The sequence below is a fragment of the Corvus brachyrhynchos genome, unplaced genomic scaffold (assembly GCF_000691975.1).
Source record: "Corvus brachyrhynchos isolate BGI_N302 unplaced genomic scaffold, ASM69197v1 scaffold14, whole genome shotgun sequence".
Classification (NCBI taxonomy): domain Eukaryota; kingdom Metazoa; phylum Chordata; class Aves; order Passeriformes; family Corvidae; genus Corvus; species Corvus brachyrhynchos.
In genome coordinates, this window is record NW_008239110.1 from 20,444,050 (window position 1) to 20,469,369 (window position 25,320).

The window sequence follows — 25,320 nt, forward strand, 5'->3', positions numbered from 1 at the left end:
TTCCTGCTCTACTGTAGAAGAGCAGAACACCACAAAAAGGAGAAAGCCTACTATAGAATCTAAAGGGCACAGCTAAAAGGGTTGTACAAGTGGTGTGAAGGAGACTGTACTAGAAAGACGGAGGCAGTGCTTGCCATGGAATCAGGACTTGAAAAAGAATCAAAGGAAGTCATTATGGTGATTGCTGGGGATGAGAAAGCATCAGTCAGGAAGCTGAAGTGGTGCCCAAGTGATGGAGTTCAAAAGGACCTCTAACCTTGAAAGGTTAGATGTAAAAAAAAGTAAATGGCAAGCCAAAAAGTGACTTGGAGGAGCAGATACAAGTGTCTGAGTAGGCATGGGCTCTTCAACCTGATAGAGAGACTGTGGAGGTGAGATACAATAGAGATCTGCAAAATCATGCACAGAGAGGATTGATAGCCGTTGCTTTTTTTCAACATTTCTTCTGAAATAAAAATGGGGGGACGTGCAGTATAACTGAAGATTAAAATCCAAAGTGATTCTTTGCATGAGAGACATCTGACTCCCTCTGGGTTAAAGTTTGTACAAGTTGAAAGAGTGACTGGATAATTTTGTAGACAAGGAACCTTTTGAATGTTACTAAATACATAGAAAGTGCTGGAAAGAACCGGAGCTGAAAACAGTGGGAGGTCATGGTGTTGGTGGCTGAACTTGGAGATGAAAGTGGTGACTTGTAGAAAAGGACTGTTTAACCTATTTTTCAGTACATGTGTGTTACTCTGGGAATAATATTTGGAGTAATGCCCTTGAGCAGTTTAATCAAACAAAAACATGCTGAAGCAAAAATGTTCAAAAAATGTGATGTCTAATAGTTTTGTCTTCATGCTGTCTTCACAGGAATCTCACGATCACGTTCTTTTGGATATTTCTGTCACTAGAGAGCAGATGAGTCACTATCGAGCTGCAGCTGAAACTGCTCAAAGTGAACTTGCAGCACTTTCAGTGAAGTATGACTGTGCCCAGTCAGAGGTACATTTAAAAAAGTTCAAATCCTTCTCCAGACCTGAGGATTCTTTGCATCACCTTCTGTAGAGAATAGAAAGCTTTCAGAAAGTCCAATTTGCTACAGAATTTTTGGAGGTTTTTTTTGTAATAAATTTGTTTTTAGAATGTCTGTGTGATTTTTACTTTGCTTTCTTCTGTGATCAAGAACTGATTATTAGCTTGTATTTGAAAGACTTGAAGCAGTCTAGCTTTTTATCATCACCTAAATTCAATCTTTTTATATTAAACCTGAAAATTAGCATTTCTAAATTGTGGTTGTATAAAAGTTCAGATGGATATCTTCCTGTTGATGGCGAGTTAAGATCTAGCTGCCCATCTTTACTCATTTCTCCCCTTTATTCAAGTTATAGCTCCCCAAATTTGCTCTGCATTCATCAGTGAAACCGTGTCTGTGCTAATTTGCTCTGCTTTCAGCACCAGTGAAACTGCGTTTGTGCTAATGGAGTTGACTGTAACTAGAGAGGCTGAAGAACATGTACACATACTTTTCTACTCTTCCTGCTGTGTAGATGGTGCTTCTCAGGAGAGGACTTATTACAGGATAACTTTCAGAGCTTCATTATTTCCACAAGTAATTTTTTTTTAACATGTAACTGACTAAAAGTGATTTGATGGAAGTCAGCAATGCTGGCAGTGGTCAGTTTTAAAGTGGAGTAAAATTTGCCTTTAGAAGACATGAAAGGCTTACATTTATTAATATGCAGAACTACAGGCATAAGTGTCCATTGACTGAGGTTTAATTCGATCAGTTGATCCTGAAGTTACTGCAGGGCTCCCCTACATTTAACATTTATCCAGAATCCATGCTTTAAATTTAGATTTTAAAAAGCCATAGAGAATCTCATGTTCTCATACAAAGAATTTATTACTGGAAATGTTGAATGGCTTTATTGCCAGAACATCTGACTGATTTATAGATTCCTCAAGACTGTGCTTGCAAAAGCATAGTCAAGAAAACAGCTGTTCATGCTCTTGTTAATAAAGACCTTCATGACCCAGCTGAGGTCAGAGCCTTGTTCTTTTGAGTGCTCTGTAAAACTCATGATATAGGATTATTCTTGCTTTTTCTGCTATTGGAACTGACCACAAAGACAATGGACAGAGGAAAAAATATTGGATGGGGAGTTGAACCACAGAGAAATTTTAAGGCTATGAACACTCTAAGATACCATAGCTTGGTCCAGCTGCCAAGCAAAGCAATGCTATTGTTCCTTCAGCTGCTCATTTCCTTCCCCACACTGCCCCACCCCTTGTGCCAGCACAGATGTATGTGTAAGTGTAGTTTTTACAGTGCACTGTTGTGTCAATGCAATTGAAAAATAATTCCTTTCAAGTTGTTTCTTAGCCAGATCAGTTTCCCAATCTTATTTCACCTTGTAGCCATATAAATGCTTCTGATAGCACAAAGAGGAGGGTATGGAAATGAAGCCCATGAACTCGGGAAAAAGCCAAGCTGCTTCTGCTTTTCTCAAAGTCAGTGCTGCTTTATGTCAGCTCCAGAGTGTCTGATAAACCAGTGCTTGCACGTGAAGCATAAGCTTATCGAAGGCTGTGCTGCTGCTGCAAGGATGATCCTCCTACCTGATTTCTCAGCATCAGCCTGTGCTCTGTGATGTGACCAGCTCCACTTCCTCTTTCTCCTCTGTGAGAGAAAAAGTGAATATTTCCTATCAGTTGTTACTTAAGTTGTTTGTGGGGAAGTCAGACAAACACAGAGCTGGTGGGAGGGAGAGGAGAGGCGTGCGTGGCTGAAAAGAGGAGAAGCAGGACTTTTCCAAGGCAATTGGCTCACCAGCCTCTCTAATTTCTCTGAGTGTCTTGGGTCTGGTGATACTGAAAGACTCCATCAGGGAAGTGAATTTCTCATTGCCCTGGATTGCAGTTTAATATCTTAAATATTTTTGCCTTAAAATGTTTGCCACAATTTAAAAGTTATATCACTCATCATAAAGAGCAGTTAACGTGGCTTAATTATTTGCCTGTTAATTTTATGTAATAGGACAGAAGTCCTTCAGATTGTGTCTTGCTGCTTTTAATTGGAATAGTCAGGAAAGCTGAAACATGCCTTACCACTTCTTGTGACAAAAAAGTCCACTTTAAATTACTTGTTCCTATAACAAAAATAAATCATATGAAAATGTTGTTTGCCTGGTGAGTCTCCCTCAAGCGCAGTCTCCTAGAGAAGCTTCTAGCAGAAATAGTTCAATGGAAAATGGTATATTGAACAAAAAGAGAGAGGAAAATCTACTGAACTCCATGAACTCTTGGAAAGCTCTAGCATCATCGCTGTAAGAGGTCTTTAGCATTTGAGGGTGATTTTCCTTCTCCTCCCCTTCTTTAAAAGGTGCTATTACTGTTTCAGCATAAATCCAGCTACATTTAATTGGATTATCATGCCCAAAAGTAACTACTTGCATAAGATGAGAAGAGGGTGCCTAACACACAATGCTCCAAAAATTTATTTGCGTCTGAATATGCCTCAGATCATCTAAAGTCTCCACACTCATACAACAGGATACTTTGCTATTACAACTCCCTGCAGCTATAGATTATCTGTGGAATTGTGCACCAGAATTGGAAGCAGGCAGGCGGCAGGCAAAAAAGAGGGAATAGAGGTGTTAATAACTTTATCGTAATGCAGACACATAGGAGACATGAGTTAAGGTTGTGCAGCAGAACATAATTTAGACTTGTCCGAAATTCTGAGTTAGTAAATAAATTTATCTTCCTGTAAGGTGTTATCTTGTATTGTGTTACCCAACAGTAGCTTTTGTTTTTGCAAACCTCTCCTATTGCTTTTTCTGTCTTGTAGTGATAAAAATGCATTTCTATCACATTACTAAGCTTGTTATAAAGTCATGTTATTTTAGCCTGGGCAAAGTACTCTTCATTAATTTTCTCCTTTTCTATCTATAGCTTCTTAAACTCAGATCGAGCATGATCTCTAAAGAAGTTTCTTTTCAAGAGCTGAAGGCTGAAGCTGACAGCTATAAGGAAAACAATGCCAGACAGATGTCTCGCCTCCTGTCTCTGCAAACACAAATCCAGGAGATGGAAAAAGATCTGTGTGCACTTGCCACTTCTAAAAACCAGGCTGAGCTGACAGCTCAGGTGGTATATAAGGAAAATTTGGAGCTGAAGGAGGAGCTTCATGAGAAAAATGCCAAACTTAAGTAAGAGTCATGTCAGATAAGAAACAATTTTTCGGGGGGGAGGACAGAACAGTGTGGAGGACAGAACAGTGTAGTTGTCAATACAGAAAAATATGTTGGTGGATAGACTTTACTGCAGTTCTGAATTCTGTTACAGTGCCTTGCACAACTGTTGTACCTGAGTGTGTGGCAGGTATTGAAATTTGAATTTTATTTTGAGTTGTTAGTCCATAAATGGAGGTTGGAGTGTTTTGTACTTTGAAGGTGAAATGCATTAAACTTATAAAAGATAGTATCCTTTAACTGTACTGTTTTTAGCATAGTGTATCAGAGCACTGATCTGTCAGTTCTGCATAATTGCTTGTGTTTTGGGTCTGTAGGATGGAGACTCATGGCAAAATTGATTGGTATGAAAATATTCTGAACTCTGAAATTCCAAAATCAGTGTCAGTCATATTAATAGACACCTTGTAGACTTTTATAATGGATTTTTCCACCCATTATCAGGCTAATATTTGTGACTCTATCAATACTGTCTAGTTAAGAGCAAGATGAGTGTTTACCAGACACCTGTATTTCCCAAATCAGTATTTCACACAGCTCTGCCAGGCTTTGTGCATTAAAAATTAATAATTAAGTAATTTTAAAACTTAGAGAAAGCCATTGCAGTGTACTTGTTTATTACCAGCTGATTTGCCAAAAGCCCTGCCTGGAGAGCACAGCCTGACATAATGGCTGTTAATATTTTTAAAATGCTATTTCTGGTAGAAAGAAAAAAAAAATTAAAAAATGGAAGAAAATACTCCTATTCTCTTTGCTTGCCTAACTCACTGGGAGAAAACTGCTGGAATACTGGTTTTCATACTCACCTGCCATTATAGTGATACAGTCAGTTTTATGGGCATAAATCTCTGCTGTCACTCCCAGAGCAGTCCTGGCTGCTCTCTTTGGCCCACAACGCTTGTGTAATCAGTTGTGTAATCAGTTCTGTTTGTGTTGATGCGTGGTGATCAGGACCAGGGGACTGCTCCAAGAAATGAGCAAAATAAAAAGCTCAATTTCCACCTCTACCAGTCCCAGATCTGGTTCACTGTGCACCTGGAGTGTGCCACTGGACTTCTAGCAAAAAGGAAGGGGTACAGGGGTAGTGAGTTTGCTCATTTGGAAGGAACAAATATGTTGGATTGCTCATGAATGTGCAGTGTTTGCTTTCAAAGCTTTTTCTTCTCCTCAGCTAATGGTTGCATGTGTCACTTCATACCAACCAATGTACTGACTCAGTGAACTTCAGCCACTTAGTCTGGCTGCCTTGGTAATACTTGGCACAGGACTAGTCCTAATTAGGTGTTCCAAAAAGATTTTCACTGAAAACCACTAATGAAAGGGAAGAGCAAGCCAGCACCCATGAAGTGCATATTTACATTCTGTATCTTGGGGATATAGTAAGAAATGTTTGGTGAATTCTATGATTGGCTTCCAGGATGTGCACCTCTCCTATTGAAAATGGTGCTTTTCTACTCAACAGGTCTATTGCCATGGTATTTTTAGAGTCTGAACTGTCAAAAGCTTTTTTCTTCTTCTTTTTCCTTCTCTCCTCTTTGCTCATTAGTTCTGAAGAGCTAGCAAAACTGTGAAAAAGCTGTGTTCTACTTTTTTTTTTACCTGACTGCCTATTTTCTAGGTGCTCACACCTTTATGGCCCTACAGCAGGTAATTAGATGATTTGTAAAGTTATCAAGTGAGTGCTTTGTACTTCAGATTTTTTTATTTTTAGAAGCAGGCATGGTTTTGTCTGTGGATGCCTCAATTTTTTAGACACAGAACAGTTGTGGTGTTGTTGGTCAATCTTATATAATAGTCTGACATATAAGCATGCATATATGTCACGTCTAAGCCTAATACCTTTTCACTTAACATATCCCTCCTCACAACAGCAGTTTAGCAATCATCTCATGATTTACTTTGTTGGGGCTACAGAGGAAAGGAGGGTGCTGAGAGGTGAGGAAGCTGTGAGGGTGCTTGTGTTCTGAGGGACAGTGTCTGCTGCAGAAGGCAGACTTCTTTTGGCTCATGGTGTGTGCTGTGTGGTAGTATGTGGAACTGCCCTCACAATATCCAGAGCAGTAATGAATGTTTTCCATTCCTCTCTGTTGTTCTGCCACTCTCTTTCACTTTGCAGCGTTCACAGCAGCTGCGCTGATCTCCCTCCTAAGGCTATGTGTTAAATCCTTTCATGGACTGTCTGTTTTGCTTACTGATTTATAACCATTCAGTGTACTGTGTTTGCACTCACTGTGCATCTCCTGTTGGAGTCTCATGCTGCTCTTTGGTTATGGAATAATACTCTGTTTGATTGCCAGCCTAGAGAGGAAGAAATCAGGAATGGAAAAGAATGAATCCAGAAATGACTACCATGCCCACCTTGAAAACTGAGAATAGTGCTACGCTCTGATAAGCAAATGCATTTCAATAAAATACTTGCTCTAGACACCTATTTGGTTACATCTCAGGTCTTGATTTATTCTAGAGTGAAGAATTTGCTTTAGAAAGAACCTTGTTTCTCAACTGGAAGCACAATAGTTTGTCTTGCAAATCTACCGTTACCTATCTACCACTCTTATGGGAGTTAGTGAGAGGTATTGGAGTTGACATTTGGATTACACTGGTGGTCATTTTGAGCTCTGTTTGGTTGACTGATTTTGCTAATCTGTTTCTTTTTAGTTTTCCATAAGTGATGTGTGTTTCAGCATCATGAACAAGATTTTTGTCTGTGTTTGCTACCAAAGCAGACGATGGTGGCTCTTATTTGCTGGACCCATCTTTGTCCCTGGCAAGGGAAGGAATTTATACTAATGAGTTAAACTCACTATTAATTTATTTGCTTTGTTGTTCTTGTAGAGCATTTACAAGCTGACACCTGCTGTTAAGGTTGAGAACCTGTTTCATGTGGGACATTCATCTGCATGATAGGCACTTGTTGAGTGATAAAATTGCTGACAAAAAGCTCCCTTTTCTTCATATCTTTGTGGTAGCCCCTAGATGGTGTCTTTTTTCAATGCATCCCTTTCATGGGTAGTGCTTCAGAGTACTGTACAGCAAAGTAGCGTCTCCCATCTCTGCTTCTGCTGGTAAACTTCTCTTCACAGGTACTCTGGATGTCTTACACTTCCATTAGTCCAGAAAGGCTTCTCTTTCCTTGGAGTTTGTCAATCATCACTGCCAGCTTCTTTAGAGAGGGGATGTGAAATGCTTTTCACATAGTTTTGCTAAGAGTTGATCACTCTCTTCCTCCCTGAATTTTCTAAGCTTTTGCTTGCACTTTCTGCTTCTAGTATCTTGAGGGCACTATTTATTTGTGTCACTTGGTTCTTGTGTTTTATTCAAATTTTGTGCTGAGAATGAGATTGGGGTCATAGAAGATTTTTTGAAGTGTTAATCAAAAGCCAAGATGAAGAAATGTTTATACGTAAGGCAACAGCAAAAGTTATATGTATTACATAACAGGTACAGAGAATTAAATGTAACTTTTAAAATTCATTTGGTGGTATGCAGAAGCTAGCAATAGTCTTGGGACAATGTATTTTGCCTAGAATTCCTTTTCAGGGAACATTCATCCTGATGTGTATATTTTTTTCTGTCTGATTAGTAAATATTTGAATGAGTGTAAAGAAAACATGACTCAAGCTTCTAAAATCAGCAAAAACTATGAAGAGCTCCTTACACAGATTTCTGGATTCTTGGACATAGACATCAGAGAAACAGAGAAACCACAGGAACGTTTAACATCAAAGGTGATTGTGTAGGCAAATGTTTCTCTACAGCAATTTAATAAAAAAGTATTTAGTTGTCACAGAAGTAAAGCAAGTGATAGAGATATTTGTATTTAATAATGGTTTGCAGACAGTGCTATCATTTAATGACAGATTTTTTTTTCATACTGGGCTAATTTTCAAAGGTGCTAAACACTAACAGGCCTCAGTGAACTCAGTCTGCCCTTACCTGCATAAATACTTTATCAGCTGGTAGCTCCCACACATAGCCCTGATTAGACACTTGGTTGAAAGATTTCCTCAAAATATTAACATGGGGGTCAACAGGTGATGTGTAAACTGTAGCACTAGATCTTAACTCTTATCTTGAGCTGATGTACCATTAAATGCAAACATCTGAAATGGCCTGCCCTAAAACAACCCTAACTGTGTCCCGTAATAAAATGCTGTAAATAACTTCGTGGTGCTTCTGAGACTTAATAATAAAACTTTATTATTTCTCTTCTCTTCTGAAGTTCCAATAACTAAGCTTCCGTTTAGGAAAGGAAAATTGTTTGTATATTCTTTTAACCTCTATCAATGCTGCTGAAAGACATTTTATTCTAATTTTTGCATTTTACTCATCTTCTGTCTACTCTTTGATCCCAATTTTTCTTCACTTTGGAGCACAATAGGTATTTGGGGAAATTCTATTTCATTATGTTCATAAGAGTACAGTCTTAATAAATCAAGATTTTCTAGGTATGTATCACAGTGAGTGTACACCCTCATAATATTACATGATATTGCAAGCACACTGAAATTTTAATAGATACTCTAAAAAAAGTTGTCACGCAAGATGCACTCTTGCATGCTTTAATATTAATAAGTTAATAATTAGAGCTTTATAAAGCATATCTTCATGTCTTTTAACAATGTAGTAATAAATCTAGTTGGGAAGTCTAATTTGTGCTGAAAGCTGTTCCTTAGGAAACCTTTTCTGGGGTCTTGGCACACCTATTTAGCTTCTTTTTCACATTATGGTTTTATTTAAGACAGAATTAATCCGTTTTAGTCTTAACAAATGTCTTGCCAGTAGGAATCAGGGTACATTTTTTGCTCACTCTTTGAAGTGCCCACATTCATCTATTCCACTGATTGGAAATAGCGTAGTGTACCAAAACAGCCCTAGAATCCTCCTGGAAAGGACTGCTTCTTCCAAAGTGCTGGCTGCTCATAATGCCAGCACACCCGGTATTTGGCCCTGTCCTTGAATGTGCTTATGAAATACCTGTTACAAACTCAAACCTCTCATGTTTAAAAAGTTTTGAGCATGAATTGCAGCTTTCTCATTCCAAATGAAAGGCACATGTCTTAAAAAACCAGGCTGAAATGATTTGCTTTTCACATGGGGTAGCTGCATGGTCTGTTTTGTGACCTGCTTCATGTCAAGCACGGAGATGCAGCAGCAGTAGCTCTCCACCTGTTTAATACATCAAAACGTCTATGTGGGAGTAAATCTGAATCACATTATGCTAAGGTGGGGGTTTACTGTGAGAACATGATTCTATGATTTTAATTGTCTTTCTATTCTTTTCATAATGAATAGTAGAGCGCAATTATAAATCTGACCTAGGGGTCACCAGTAACACCATGTCTTTATTGCCATGATTAGGAGCAGGTATAACTGGGATGAATATGTTTAATTGTTAAGAGCTTTTAAGAAGATACTAATATTTGAATTATTTCTCAAGGTCTCTGAAATATGTAAAGAAAATCTGTCACTAAAAGACCAGGTTGCTGCTCTTCAAGAAGCTGTGAATGTCCATGAGATGGAGTCCAAAGCTAACAGAGAAACTATCATGAGATTAGTTTCAGAAGTGGCCAAGGAGCAGAAAAAGGCAGCAGGATACTACCAAGACATGGAAAAACTTAATAAGGTACATAATTGCGTGTCTTGTATGCTTGTCTGGTTTTCAAATGATTTCTTGAAATTTCAAATTAATTTTCAATAGGAATTACCTGAGAAAAAATGCTTCTGAAAAAATTATGTTGATTAGGGTCTTTCCTAAAAAGGACATTTTTCTAAGGTTATTTTCAACTTTTTGAAAGTGAGATGTGAAGATGAAACAATAACATTTTGTAAAATTAGACCTGAGGTAGATTAATGTCTTTCAATGCTGTTTGCAAATTTCTATTTTTGCTTTCTTCTTAGTGTTGTAGCCTTTGTGCTTGCACAAACATGTAAATAAATGAATGTGTATATTGTTAATATCTGAGGCACAAGCATGCAGTGGTGAAAAAATGCTCTTTTAAATAACATTTATTTGATACTGCCAGTTTTCTGAGAATTTTTCTACTCAGTTTTTCAAAAATTCTAATGAGAAATTGAAAGGAATTGATAGGACACTATTCTTTCTTTTAAGGCACTGGAAGATAAAGTGCCTTGGCTTCCATACACCCTAGATTATCTTTTCAGTGCATCATAAATTTGTATTTCATAACCATTGGCTCATACCCAAAAAGTTGTAGGCAGTAGGATGGCTCTTGCAGGAAAGCACTGTTCACTGTTGGGAAGTCTTAGAGGAAATCTGTGCAACAGGAAGGATGGTCAGATGAGAAATATAAGTTAAGTTGTAAGTCAAGTATTCACCAAATTCACCTAGCTATGATTTGGGAAGGAAAAGGACATGATTTAAGGATTGAATTGCTCCAGGAGAGTTTAAACTCCCCATTAAGGGTTTGTATATTTTAAAGGATGGATGAACAAAGTGCATTTATGTAGCAATTTTCCTTACTGCTTTGCACTTTGAGTGATGACTGTGAAAAGGAAGCAGTTTAGTGAAGCCAGAGCAAAGATTTCCTGCAGGTGAAACAGTGTGGTTAAACCTCATGGCCAGAAGGTGAGAAAATTAGAGAAGAACCTTAGACTGCCAAATATGTAGCTGAGTTGTGTGTGACTGAGTTTGTAGGTTACCTAAACATAAAGGCAACCTTGTGCAAGTGAGTTTTCAAATGTAATACAGCATTTTCCCCACCCCTGGCATTCCTCTTTTCCTAAAGAAGAGACACCCACCGTACACTTTAAAGGATATAGTGTTCTGATTCAGTTGTAAGCAAAATACTTAGGAGATGAGAAATAGCTGGCAGTGTGCTCTGGAGGAGAAAGAATTTGTGGGGAAGATAAATGTAAGTACCACAAGGGTCATAAATTTTACATTCTGCTGAAAATAGTTCTTACCAAGCTGTGTACAATTTTCTAAGACTCAATGGAACTGAGAGAGAACCCAAACCAAAAACTTAAACAGGTCCTTTTTGAGAACGTTCTGTTTTCATGCTTCACTTCAAACACAGGTGTGTGAGGAAGAACAGAGTGTAGTTTACTCAGTAAGCCAGAAGCAGGAGATGTTTTAGACCAGGATCAGGGCTCCATTTGTGACTTGTTTTTCAAGTTTTCTCTGACTGCCAAAACATTTACCAAGTTCAGCTAGTTTTCTGAAAAATATTCTCCTATCGTTATTGTGCATATGACAAATGAGTAATTTATTTAACCGATTTTACAGAAATGTCTTTCTAAATGATTGGCATTGCCTTTCAAAAGCATTGCCTTTGAAAAGCCCCATCTTCATGGAGGCTGCATATTCCTCCAGTGGCGTTTCAGTTTAGCTACTTACATTTGCAGACACTGAGTAAATCTGTGGAGAAGGTTTTGTGTTCACAAAAGCATATTAAGAAGTTCATTATTGAAAAAGAAAGTAAAAAACAAAAAATGCTTTAAGTCCTCACATGTAAAGTGTGATGTATGGGATCCCCTGTTCCCTTGATGGATGTCTTACTTGGTTACAGGAGGGGCACCAGCAGCATAGAGTCAGTCTGACTTTGCCATGTACTTCATGCTGCACATTCAAGCACATGAACGGAGTTGCATGTGTTGTGACATGTTCCCCTGTCAAGGTGAGAAGCAGAAATCCATACTGCTCCTATGCCAGAAGACTCATAATTGGCTGTGTGTTTCTGGGCTGTTTTCTGGGCTTAATTAATGGAATTGCCTGTAGCTGAATTCACCCAGCAAAGGCTGAGTACAAGTGACTCCTGCCTGCGTGTGCCTAAAGTTTTTAGGGCCAAACATTTCCGCCATCTTCAGTATTACAGATTGAGATGGCAGCCCATTTCCCCCAGTTTGCTCTTAAAATTCTTCCTAAGTGTATAGAGACCATCACACTGTTCTGTCAATCATCTCCAGCAAGATTCGGCCGCTGCACTGTCCCCTGCCACCCCTCTGAATAATTGCCTATTTTAATTGCCAGGTAGTTCTCCACTCCTGTTCCTCAGGATTTCTGTGAATTCCTTCTCTTGACCAAGTGCTTTTTTTATGTGCCAGGAGGGACATAAGCCTGTATTCAAAAATTCTTACTGAATAAAATGAAAGCCAGTTAGTTACGTTTTAAGGTTAATATATTTAAAATATTCTTTAGCATGTTTGATACTTGAGTATTTGTTGCAGTTAGCTGGAATTAATTCGAGGAACATTAACAAGTGAACAATAATTTTATCTGTTCCCCTCTCAGTCTCACTCTATGACAATATGAAGTGGCAAAGAATAAAAACCAGTAACTCTTAAAACTAATAAAAGTAAAAAAAGCAATTCAAGAAGCAGTTTTATTCAATCTATTACTTTTTAAATTGCTGAATGTATGCTTCTATTTATTTCTGAATTTCTCATGTTTCTGATAGAATATTGCAAGATTTTGCTTCTGGAAAGCTGTAAATATCTGCATAACTTTATTATGGCTGCATTGGATATCAAATTTGCATTTAATGAAAAACAACATTTAAACCCTGCCCAGATTTCTAGACTGAGAATCAGAATACCTGTCCATGCTTTCTGTATGTCCAGAAAGTGATTATTGATTATGGTAATCATAATTAGAGAATTATAACATTCTTTGAGAGTCTCTGTAGGTCCTTTAAAATGTCTTACTTACTCTAACCAAGTTTCTTTTTAATATTTAATAAATTCCTCTATGGTATTTATCTAAGGTATAGAAGAGGATACATATATTCTTCCAGATTAACTTAAATACAGCATTGCCACTGACGAATTACAAGAGCTAGTAAACTGTCTTGTTCTGTTTCACATCTTTGCTGATGATTCAACCTGAAAATATTTGTGATTTCCTTCTGAAGTGTTATTTTAAACATCTGTTTTTCAAAGATGTGCACCATGCAAAATCCTTAAAGAACATACTTGAAATGTAAGCAAGAAATTTTAATTAATACAAATATATCTGCATGTACTACTGATGCAAAATTAATCAGTAGTCAATATTGATTTATATTGTTATGTTAATGAACAAAATAGGTCTAAATAATTTCTAATCAATATAAATTTATTAAAATAAATCAATTGTATGAAAAGTGTTAATTAAAATATGAAAATGTAATTTAAGGAAATTGATTGAACTTGAGAAACATGGCTACATTTTGAATATTCCCAAATACTTAGACTGTAGGAGAGACAGCCAAATGATTTCAGGTTTTCCTTGTCCCAACAGATAAATATAGGAATGAGTTTCTCAGAACCTGGATTTTTTTTTCTTTTTTGTTTATAAGATGTCATTAAGAAAATATGTATTAGAGACAGGTTTCAGCAGATGTTTCCAGATTGACTCAATCTGGAGAAGACAAGAGATAAGAGCAAAACAGTTAACAATCCTTATGGTGTAACAGTGGTAACTGGAGGTGCAGCTGGTATAAGAATTCATCTGGAAGATACCTGCATTCTCTTTAATACCTTATATTACTCTTAATAAGATAATTAAGTATTGTGGGTTCTTTTTTGTATATGTATGTGTAGCTGACTTCAGCATATTGAGACCATGCTGCTGATTGGGGTGTCGGTATTAATAGAAAAATGGAATTATTTAGGTGGGAAAAGACCTGTAAGATCATGGAGTCCAACTGTTAACCCAGAACTGCCAAGTCCGCCACTAAACCATATCCCTAAGTACCACATCTACAAGTCTTTCAGATCCCTCCAGGGATGGTGGCTCCACCACTTCCCTGGGCAGCCTATTCCAGTGCTTCATGAAGCACTTTGATGAAGAATTTTTTTCCTAATATCCAATCTAAACCTCGCCTGACAAAATTCTGGGCCACTCCCTCTTGTCCTATTGTTTCTTAACTGGGAGAAGAAACTGACCCCCACGTGGTTCCAACTTCCGTTCAGGCAGTTTTAGAGAGTGATAAGGTCTCCCTTGAGCCTCCTCCAGATTAAACACCCCCAGCTCCTTCAGCTGCTCCTCATCAGACTTGTGCTTTAGACCCTTCCCCAGCTCTGTTGCCCTTCTCTGGAGGTGCTCCAACACCTCAGTGTCCTTCTGGAGCTCAGGGGCCCAAAACTGAACACAGGACTCAAGTTGCAGCCTCAGCAGTGCCGAGTACAGGGAGACAGTCACTGCCCTGCTCCTGCTGGCCACACTATGGCTGATACAGGCCAGGATGCCACTGGCCTTCTTGGCCACCTGGGCACAGCTGGCTCATGGTCAGCTGCTGTCAACAAGCACCCCAGGTCCTTTTCTGCCAGGCAGTTTCCCAGTCACTGTTGGTGGCTTTCACTTCTTTTATACCTTGATCTTTTGAATAAACTATGTTTGTTTTCAGCTGTTCACAATTTAACAAGATGGTGATTAGGTAAGATCCCTGGTACTGGCAAGCCATTTTAGCACTGCCTTTCTGAAAGGAAAAATACACACTGCTGAAAACTGTAATTGAAATAAATGACTCTTTATTGTTTGCTGTAATTACCATAATGTAGTTCTGAGCACAGGTGGGAATTTTCTATTAATAGGACTTGTCTAGAATAAAAAAGAGAAAATGGCAAGGAATCAGGCCAACATTTGTTTCTAAAACAGTTCTAAAATTACTTCAAAAAGGTGTAATAGCAAATAATTTCCTAAATGACAAGGGTTGTTTTTATTTGTGTTTTTGCATGATTGCCTTTTGGTAGCTATTAAAAATTTGAGTATTTTTAGTATCATATTTTTATATGTTATTTTCTAAAAGTGCCCTGCAAACTCCTTTTTTTTTGTCCACCCTCCCTGCTGATCTGCAGAAATGCTCCCAGATTTACTGCTTGATTGGCAGGTATTCAATTAATACAAATGGCATACTATGCTCCACAGCAAGCACACACAGACCGTGAGAGACCCTTGAGTAATCACCATATTCATAACTGCTCCAGGAACAATTCTTTAACTCCAGTGTGCACAGTCATAACTCATATCAGTCCTATTATTGAGCCTTTACTTACCACTGAGACCTCCAGAGGAATCCCTCTCTGTAAACATTCCATCCTCCATAATAATTTAGTGTCTTGGGTGAAGTATTATTCTTTCCTTCTGTATCATGTGTGAATATTCTTTCCCATTTGTTCTTACCAATCAGAAAATGCCTTGAGAAATGAAGACTTATTCTTTGCTATATTTTTAGTTGCTTTCGCTGCAGAGATTTTTCTTGTATATGTGTGTGTAAGCACTCTTAATATTGGTATTGTGGGGAAAGGAAAGAGACTCACAAGACTTTATTTCTTTATGTTTAGATGGTGATTTTTCTTTATTTTTCCTCTCATAATTTGTTTTGGTGTCATGGGTCAGGATACAGAATTCTGTCTGTCTGCTCTACCCTGTTAGGTCAATATTTATATACAACTGATATAGATACATTTGTATTGGCTATATTTTATTTATTCCCAAGCAAACCTTGATTTGTCTGGTCCCTCACTTCTCATTTCTGTGAATAAATAATCTCAGGAATTTTTGTCACATTCAGATAAGCTGGTCTCAAAGATCACCTCTCATCACTATATTCAGGGAGACCGTGACTACTGTTTTGGTCACCTCTGAATTGTCAGGCAGTTGGAGTTGATCATCACTGCAGGCTACTTCCAACTGAAATATTCTATTTTATCCTATCCTTTTCCCTCTCAGTTGTAGTACTTTGGCTTTGTGACACGTCTTTTTCAGTGCTTGTTTTTCAGGTTTTTCAGGAAAAGCAAGATTTCAATAATTTTACAATAAAAAAATTGGTTTTGTTCACCTGCAAATTTTTTTTATGTATTCCTTTTTTCAATCCAATATAAGATGTTAGCCTTTAGTGTGATTACAGCAGACTTCAGGTTTTCATCAGTTTCACTGGCAGTTCTCCTATGAAACCCTGACGTTGAGCAAACATGATGAATATGGGTCCTAGTTTCTCTGTCTGCAGTACCTGCTCCTGAGTTATTCCTTAATTTGTGTGTGGTGGAGAGGGTTTATAACTGATTTAAAAAATCTTGTTTAATTTTTCATGCACTTTTAGGATCTTGACAGTGCTATAATAAAGAGGCAGAGTTTAGAGATGGAGATCAGAAACCTCCAAGAGAAACTGACTGTTAACCAGAAAGCTTTGGAAACCTCAAAGCAGGAACTGCACAATTTGAAGAAATCTTCCAGGGAGCTAGATGCAAACTTGAAGAGCAGCAGAGAAGAGGCCAGGACTGCTCAGACCTCTTTAAAGGCTTTTAAAGAAGAAATTGCCACCCTGCTCAGCCATGGATCTGCAATAGTTAAACCTTCTGAGAAAGCCATTTTGGAGAGGATCCAAGAAATAAATCACAAAGAGGAGACTAAAGAAATAGTAAGTCGGCAACTACTGCACTTGCCCAGTGTGTGTATTAATTCTCTTTGGGTTCCGTTTTATTTTATTCATCTGGTAGAGTGTTGGTTCTTTCTGCTTAGGTTTTGAAATTACAGAAACCTTTCATTTTGTTGTCTATTTAAGGTAATATTATATATTATTTAATATATAATTATATTATATATTATTTAATATATGTTTTACTAAGCAGGAAGAGTTCAGAAATTAAATTAATAACAGATGCTGTTAAGAAGAAAAGACTTGGAATGGTCTTTGAGTTCCAACATTGAAATTTGGTTTCTGTGCCAGCAGACATCAAAGTTGGCTGTTTGGTTGCTATGATTTAGTGAAACCTGTGAACAAGTATGGATTTGCTGCTGCAATGGTGACTTCAAGAACTGACTTCTTTCTCAAAGCAGATATAATTGATGAGTTGCCACAGGCAACTTCTTTCCCTCCAATCCTCAAAACCTGCACCTAAAAATAAATATGTATTTTTACACTTACATCTAAACATTGTTCGCCATCCAGGAGAAGGTAAAAGGGAGGCTCTGGGTTGAGGCATTTGGGCTGGTAGTGTTTGCAAATTTGTATTTGAATATATAGATAGAGAAGGGACAGCTTGGGAGGAGGGTGAGTCAGAATGCAGCCTTACCAATAGCAGTACCCTGACACTGCACTGAAGTTTCTTGCTTGCTTGCATAAGCATTTATTAATTTTGTCAGTGAAGACGATTTATATAATCAAAAGTCACACACTAAATCAAAAGTTGCTTTCAGTGAGCTGCTGAAAACCAGCTTTGGTGTCCTTGCCAGATTTTAAAATTCTAGCATCTTCTGCTGATGTGATAGTTTTTAATGACAGCAAAAGATTTTGTATTCTGTCCAAGGCTGGAAATAGTTCTTGAAAATATCCTGTGCATTTTGATGAAGTATTTAAAAAAACCCCTAAAACAAAAAACCATGCCATTGGCATTCTTGCCCACCTGGGTACACTGCTGGCTCAATTTCAGCCAGCTGTTGACCAGCAGCCCCACGTTCTTTTCCACCATGCAGCTTCCCAGCCACTCTGCCCAGCCTGTAGCAATGTTGTGACCCAAGGGCAGGACCTGGCACTTGGCCATGTTGAACCTCATACATTGGCATCAGCCCATTAATCCAGCCTGCCCTCCAGCAGATCTACACTCCGACTCAACTCAGTGTCATATGTAAAATGGTCATAGTTTGAAATTATCCAGTAGCCACATTAAAACAAAAAGGAGGAAGGGGCGTTTTATTTTGCAGGCTGACTGATCAAGCACAAGTCATAGGAAAGAGAAATTGTGGAGGTCAGAACTGCAGGACCAAAAATGCAGCCTTTGTAAGATGATGGATCAGGCATGGGTGGGTAACAAGGGTGCAACCTTGTTTTAGGAAATGCCTACATTGTGGGTTTTCGCTAAGCCAAGGATGAAAGTTACACCAGGATGCCCCAGGATGATAAAAAGCCAGCTTGGTGGTTTTTTGCTCTCCACTTCTGTGGTACGGTCCTTCAATTTCTCGTGTTTATGGAGGCTTTGAAGCCTCCAAAACCCCATTGCAGTCCCTTTTCAGCCTGATAAAGGGGCTCTGGGTTCTCTGGCAGCAGCAGATCTCTGGGGGAACAAGTTACTGAAACTGTTGTTCCTGCTAAAAAAACTGAGTGATGTGAGATGCAGAAGAGCATAAAATGTGTTTGTGGGTTCTTGCAGATTCATTATTGTTTAGTGTTGTCTACTGTATGAGCAGCAGTAATTTCTCAGTGTTTTTTAGGCAAGTTGGGTGCAAACTGTTGTTTGTATTTAATTGTAGTAAGATTTGGAAACCTTTCAGTGCCATTAAAATTAATGAGAGCTCTGTGTACTTACTGTTCATTTCATTAACATAAACCAACAGGATGCTTAAAATGAAGAGGCTGCTTGCAGATGAGTGTCTGAACACTGAGTTACAAATGCAATATAATTAATTATGTAACCAAATTATTATATGACAGTAAGTAGAAGACAGGCAAACAAGCAACTTTGTGTATAGAACTGTCTTCCAGTATTTGGCTGTAGTGTAACTAGATACTTTCAAGCATTTAATTTATTAATAGTTTACAACTTAAAATCCATTACATTATATGTAGGTGTTGTAAAGTTAACAGTAAAGAACTAGAAGTTTTTTCAAAATTGTTCTAGTTGCTTGTTTTGAGATTTTATCCTTTTATCCTTGGGCTCTGGCTAGATTACAGAAGTTATTATCACTATATTTTTTAGCAAAATCTTTTAGTCACTTAAACACTGTTTAACAGTTAACAATTGGGAAACACTCCTCCGAGACTTAATTATCCCTATCTACATTCTCCCCTACATTCTGCATGTATTTTCTAAATAGCTTATATTATTTTTCTAATCAACTCCTCAATAGAATAGTGATTTTTTGGGCTTATTTTAAAGAATGACAGCTGACTACCAGGTATTGCTGCTGTGCCCACATGTTTGGAAATTTTGTGTCTAAATTAGTTTGTATTGATTTTTTAATAGATAGCAACACCTTTCAGTCATTTGACTCATCTTATGTATGATATCTGCTGTTCACTTTTGGGTGTCTTACATGTCACCCCTTCTGCCATTTTCTGCCAATGGTTATAGCAGATTTTTCTTTTTGACTTTTTAAATGCATGTGTTTTAAAGATAGATATTTTGCCCTGTTTTTAATCATTTGTTGGTTTCATATCTTCCTAGCATTTCCCAACTAACCCCATATGCTTTGTTGCTTTGCTTGCTCCCTAGATGGTATCTCAGCTTGAAACCCAATTAGCTAAATTGGGTGAAACTTTGGAAAATCAGACCAGATTGTACCATGAAGCCCTGGAGAGGAGCAGTAAAGCTGAAAAATGTTCAGAGAATTTCCACGATCAGCTGAAGCACTTGGAAGAGGAATTATTAACTGGAGACCTGATGCAAGATGGATTGAAGCTTGAGAAACAAAAAGTAGTTGTACACATTATTTACTTAAAGAATAGAAGTCACTAAAGGCAGAGACACAGCTCATTGTATTGCTTTGGTCACTTGGAACACTGCGAGTAATGCGAAATAGCAAAGTCAGACGTCATGTAGGGAGTAGTAATACCTTTTCTTTGACCAAAAATTGCAGTTGGAAGATGTAGCTAAGCTTTTGAGCTCCAAGTCCATTACTGTGAAACAAAACAAACAAACCAACCAAAAAAAAACCCAAGCAAAAAAAAAAACCCCAAAGCCAAACTACACCCCAAAACCATCTTTTAAGAAGTCCCTGTAGGTACATCAGAAGTGCTTCAATTATTCTCTGCTCTCAAAATGTCTCTCATCACTATGTCTTTTTCTAAAACATCGTCCGGTCTGCAATCTCTCAAGATCTCGTAGTCTTTGATTCTTTTATATTCTTAGACAATCACGGCTACTAGGATTTTTTGTTAATTGTATGAATAAACACACTGTTAGCCTGTAACTCATTCACATAACAAAGAGTTTGAAAAATGACATAGTACCTGGAAAGCCAAACACTACAGCTAAGAAAAGCAAAGTTTTAGCATGTTGCCAGGCCAGGATTAATGCTTAGAAAGTTGTATTTGCAAAGAATCATCAATTCTGTGCTATTTGTTTTGCCTTAGACTATGATACACTAACTTTTTTGAATGAAGCATCCACCACATTGGGAGAAAACCAGAAAAAGGAGCTGTTTCTTCAGCTCTGCTTCCTCTGTGAATAACATGTGGCCCTAGATTCTTAAATTTCTCTCTAGATTTTGCTCCAATCAAGAGAATTTTCTTGGGATTTTTTTTCTTTAATGAACAACTTCAGTACTTCTTCTGCTACTGTTTTTAGTTTTTTTAATCAGAAGTATCATGAGACAAAAAGGTATTTTTGCTAACGAATCAGTTGTGAAACTGGTTTGTTGGTGGGATGATTTTTTTGCTGTTTGTTTTGTCATTTCTTTGCAAAGAAAATGGTCTGCTACAGAGGTAAGAGGAAACAAAATGAAACAGTTCTTAGTGGGAAGGAGGGCTTTGGATTTTCCAAGACAGGCTAATTGAGAGCAAGGGACTAAAGCAATTTTTAAAGAGCTGGTAGGGCAGGACAAAAGAAGGAAAAAAACAGATTGAATAATATTTTGTATCTGCATGTGTTCACACATCAGCAAACCAGATGGAGATGCCATTAAAATAATCTTAAAAGCAATTTGTAAACCAGTAACTTATCTCTAAACCTTGCTGGTCCAAAGAAGGGCTGAAGGCTGACCGTGTTAACATTCCTGCATCTCCTTGGACTACATCGTGTGTCATCCATGGCATCACTGCTATCAGTTACATCTGGTTTAGAGCTCACAGTACTGGGCAATCACAGCACTTGCAGTATTAGTTAGGACACAGCAGTCCATTCTAACTTCTCCCTGCCAATGCACAGCCATGCAAAACAACAGAGCTCCAGATAGGAACTAAAGTCAGAGGCAGGAACATACCTGCTGCTGCAGAGAAGCAAACCCCAAGTTTTCCTGCTAAAAAGATAAATACAGTAGATCTAGGGATTTATGAACAAAATAAGTATTGACTAAAAAAAGGACATAAGGAGAATTTGAAGTTGTGTCAGGAGTGTGCCCAATTACACCCTTTCAGTATTATTTCTTGTGGGTAGTGTACTTGGCTATGTATTGCTGGCTGCCACTGTAGCAGGAATTGCTTTTAAATTGTACATCATGACTTTGAATGAAGTTTTATTATTCTTCTGCCACCTTTCCCACATCTTAGTATCTGAAATTTCTGGAGCAACTTAATGAGAAGATGAAGCTGGATAGCCTAGCAGCAGAGGTTGGATTTGATATGACTATGGATGCAATTCTGGCCCGAGTAGAGCAGTTGGTGAAACTGGAAGGTGACGCAGTGGTTGAGAACAAGACTGTGGCATACAGCCTCAGAAGGAAGGTATGTGAAAAGGACATACCATTCAAAGATAAACATATGGCTGTGTTTCTGTAGTGGCTTGCTAGAGGCAGCAGACTGTATATGTGCAAAGAATTTCAAAGATGTCCATGACATAAAAAGAAGATAGTGAATGATTGCAAACTTTGCAAAAAGACTGCATTATTGAAGTAAGTAAACCTACCGGTCGGTTGAACACTATACTGCTTTTCACAACTTCTTAAGAAAAAACTATGAAGTTATGGATGTTTATATCTGTGTATTTGTCTACTTTTTAATACACATTTATAGTTCTGTAAACAGCTGCCATTAATATTTAAATCTAAAAGGATCTGCCAAGGAGGGAGGCACATTACACAAACTTCTCTAGGAACTAGTAGAGTGTTGGTTGTACTTCATCAAGAATTTCAACAATTCCAACAAGAACTGTTCCTTCATTCAGTTGTTCCTACAGGAACAAGTCTGTTCAAATTTGGTCAAACACCCCTCTGTCATCCTGTTATGATACAGGGAAATCTTTTGGGTTTAGGCTTGTCAGAACAGTATAGAGCTGGGAACTGGGTCTGTTTAAAGTTTAAAACAATAGAGAAGCACAATGAATTGGTAATACAAGGAGCATCAAATTAAGGTATATATGTTGATACTTCACAGAATTTTCAAGAGAGAAAGAGGAGTTCAGGTTGTATATGCAACACGAGGATTAAATTTGCAATTATGTAGCACCACTGCCTTTCACATATATTTTTTCCAATGTCCTTGTGTTTGGAAATCAAGCTTAAGGCTCAGAAAGAAAAACTTGAAAGCAAAGAGCTGCACATGAGTCTTCTGCGGCAGAAAATAACCCAGCTGGAAGAAGAGAAGCAAGTGAGGGCTGCCTTAGCTGTGGAAAGGGATGAGGCCAATCTTGCTGTCAGAAAGTTACATAAAATGATAGAGAGGCTACAGAAGCAGCTTGATCTGGCCAGGGAAACAAATACTGATCTCAAAGCCAAGCTGTCTGAAACCAGTGAACTTAAGGTGAGTTAAAAGATTGTCTCAATCCTTTTTTCTATTCCAGCTGGATACAGCTGGACTTCATTTAAAATAAATGTGTTCATGGAGAACTGCTCAAATGTAGGTGGCGAAAGCAAATATAGTATTACAATGTTTTGGGTATTTTACAATTTGTCTTAATATGCTAAGTAGAATCTGCAAAGCACAATGTAAATTTTCCGGCTAGTGTAAGAAAAATACAATATATGCATCCCTTTCTTTCCTGTTGATGTGACTGTCATCTTGTATTTTCCCATGCACTGCTCACAGAAGGTCTATTCTGATAGGTATGGGGGGGAAATAACAGGGAAGATGCTTAATTTTAATTGTTTCTATGTTTCATTACATAGCAGTAGTAATATATTACCTGCTTCAACTCGGGTGAATACAAGTAGTTTGCAGCCATTGATAGCTTGCCACCACTAGGAGAAAGGGAGATTGATTTTATGGGACTTAGTGTCTTGTGGCTGATGGAGTGAAATAGCCAACTATGAGCATGTTCCCACTGAATAATTTTTACCAGCAAAACATTTGGCAACACTTTTTCATACTATTTTTCCAGGGTCTGGAAGAGAGTAAACCCTCACTGTGGATTTTCTCTTCTGTCCAGATACCTCTTTCCACAAAATCTGTAGAGGATTAACTGTCATTGAAGGAAAAATCTTTTCATTAATCGTGTTGAAATAGGCCAGTCTCCTTTAATAACTTTTCAGTTCACAGGTACATGTGATGATTAATGAAGAACCCAAAAGAAACCACACTAAAGTGCTTATTCATGATCACTCCTGATATTTTTATTATTTGCTCAAGTTAGATGAAAAAGTATGACAAATTTAACACTTCCCTATCTTATTGCAGATCAAAACTTTGGAGCAGAGCAGAACAATAGAGGAACTCAGTAAGTCTCAAGGCAAATTGGAAAGAATGAAAGAAAAAGCTGAGAAACAACTTAGATCTGCCAAATCAGAACTTCTTTTAAAGGAGTGTAAAGCTGCTGAAGACAAAGAAAAAACCAAAAATATGTTACAAGCAGTTACCAGTGAGATGAAGGTGCTTAAAACAACCCTTGCAGAACTAGCAAAAAGAGAGAGACAGGTAGGTGTATAGGTGTTTGAAAAGTGCTAGGTGTACCTAAGAGTGTAGGAAAATGGTATAGGTGGAGCAGCTATCCAGCTGTGCTAAAAACTGTTCCAAACATTATCAAACAATGAATTTTTAGCTCACACTTGTGAGCCAGAGTGACAATTGTGATTGCAAAGCTATTCCACAAGTTAAGTTTTGCAAGAGAATAGTAAATACAGGCATTATTTTCTTTGCTCATCACCAAATATTGCATCACCTTTTAGAGAGCTATCAAAATGCTGTAAATCCTAGTATCTCTTTTAAAGTATGTCTTTTTCCAAATACTTTAGGTATGTAATGTATCAACTTCTCATCTGTTTCCTTTTGTTTCTTACACATCCATCTCTTGCACTTTCTCCTTGCCAGTTGTAAGAGATTCAACAAGACTAAGTCATAGGATGAAAGGAAGCAGCCTCAAGTTGTGCTGGGGGAGTCTAGATTGGATATTAGGCAAATTTATTCACTGAAAGGTTAGTCAGGCATTGGAACAAGTTGCCCAGGGGAGTGCTTGAGTCAACAATCCCAAAGGTATTTAAAAGATGCCTAGACATGGTTTAGTGATGGACTTGGCAATGCAGGTTAAGAGTTGGACTTGATAATCTTAAAGGTCTTTTCCAACCTAAATGATTCAATGAGTCTGTGTTACTGTGTATAGGCCACAAATACAAAGAACACTGGAAAATACAAGAAACATCCCAAAAAACCCCACCCCAAACCCCCCAGATTTAATATTGAATGTAGTTATTTTGGATCAATTTGTGACATATAACTTTGTTAAAGTTTAGATCAGAAAAATTTTTGTGGTAACTCAGAGGGAGAGTATAATTTGTGGGAAACATATTAGTAAATGTGTTCCATTCTAACTTCAAAAAATTGTGAAGTATGTATGTTATTGCCCTGCATATTGTGTTTTTGAGCAATGCTACAGGTGGGATAATTGCTGAAAGCAAATTGGATGTTTCTTTAAAGTAAAAAATTTGTAATTTTAAATTTATTTCAACTGCCTAGAATTTTATTAGTGCTGTATGTTGGGCTTAACAATGACTCTGAATGAAATTTAAGAATGTTATTTCAGAAAATTAGTCTAGAAATTTTTCTTTTTATTTTCATGGAGAGAAGACCAACAACCTGGGGATCTTTTCACCCCTGGAAATCTTTAGCACGGTTTTTGTTTTATAACAAAGATTAGAAATTTGGCAGGAAAATTTAATTTCTTCATATATCGCATGAAGAATCCAAGCATCCGGCACAGAGAAGATATTAATTATATGGAGGAAATTATTCCATGGAGTCATACATCGAGTATTTTGCTAAAAGCACACAAATGTTGGATTTTTACTGTCTGAATCCAAGGGCATTTCAAACCACTTGAATATTGTTGCAATACTCTTTGGACTTATTTTTTTTGTTTTCTTTCTGTTGGAATAAGACCCCTTCTACTTTCTTGTAGTTACAGGGTGAAAATAAAATATAGTATCTGCTTTTTACTTCCCCAAACCCCTGCCCCTCAATATCTTGGGTTAATGCTCTAAATTACATTCATTGTCTGTTTTTTACTTCTGATAATTTTACTCACTGAATGGAAGGTGCAAAGAAAATTTAGCAGG

The 25,320-nt window shown here is 37.7% G+C and overlaps 1 protein-coding gene across 1 annotated transcript in view; it reads left to right on the forward strand.

Annotated features, from left to right (window-relative positions):
* The window catches only part of CCDC170 (coiled-coil domain containing 170), a 36,786-nt gene that overhangs the window by 6,274 nt on the left and 5,192 nt on the right, over nucleotides 1-25,320 (forward strand). Inside the window, exons 3-11 of the mRNA XM_008637986.2 lie at nucleotides 859-990; nucleotides 3,943-4,199; nucleotides 7,825-7,969; nucleotides 9,682-9,867; nucleotides 16,286-16,603; nucleotides 19,395-19,595; nucleotides 21,389-21,562; nucleotides 22,334-22,576; nucleotides 23,450-23,686. Of these exons, the coding sequence (XP_008636208.2) occupies nucleotides 859-990; nucleotides 3,943-4,199; nucleotides 7,825-7,969; nucleotides 9,682-9,867; nucleotides 16,286-16,603; nucleotides 19,395-19,595; nucleotides 21,389-21,562; nucleotides 22,334-22,576; nucleotides 23,450-23,686 (1,893 nt within the window). The remainder of the gene's footprint in view (nucleotides 1-858; nucleotides 991-3,942; nucleotides 4,200-7,824; nucleotides 7,970-9,681; nucleotides 9,868-16,285; nucleotides 16,604-19,394; nucleotides 19,596-21,388; nucleotides 21,563-22,333; nucleotides 22,577-23,449; nucleotides 23,687-25,320) is intronic.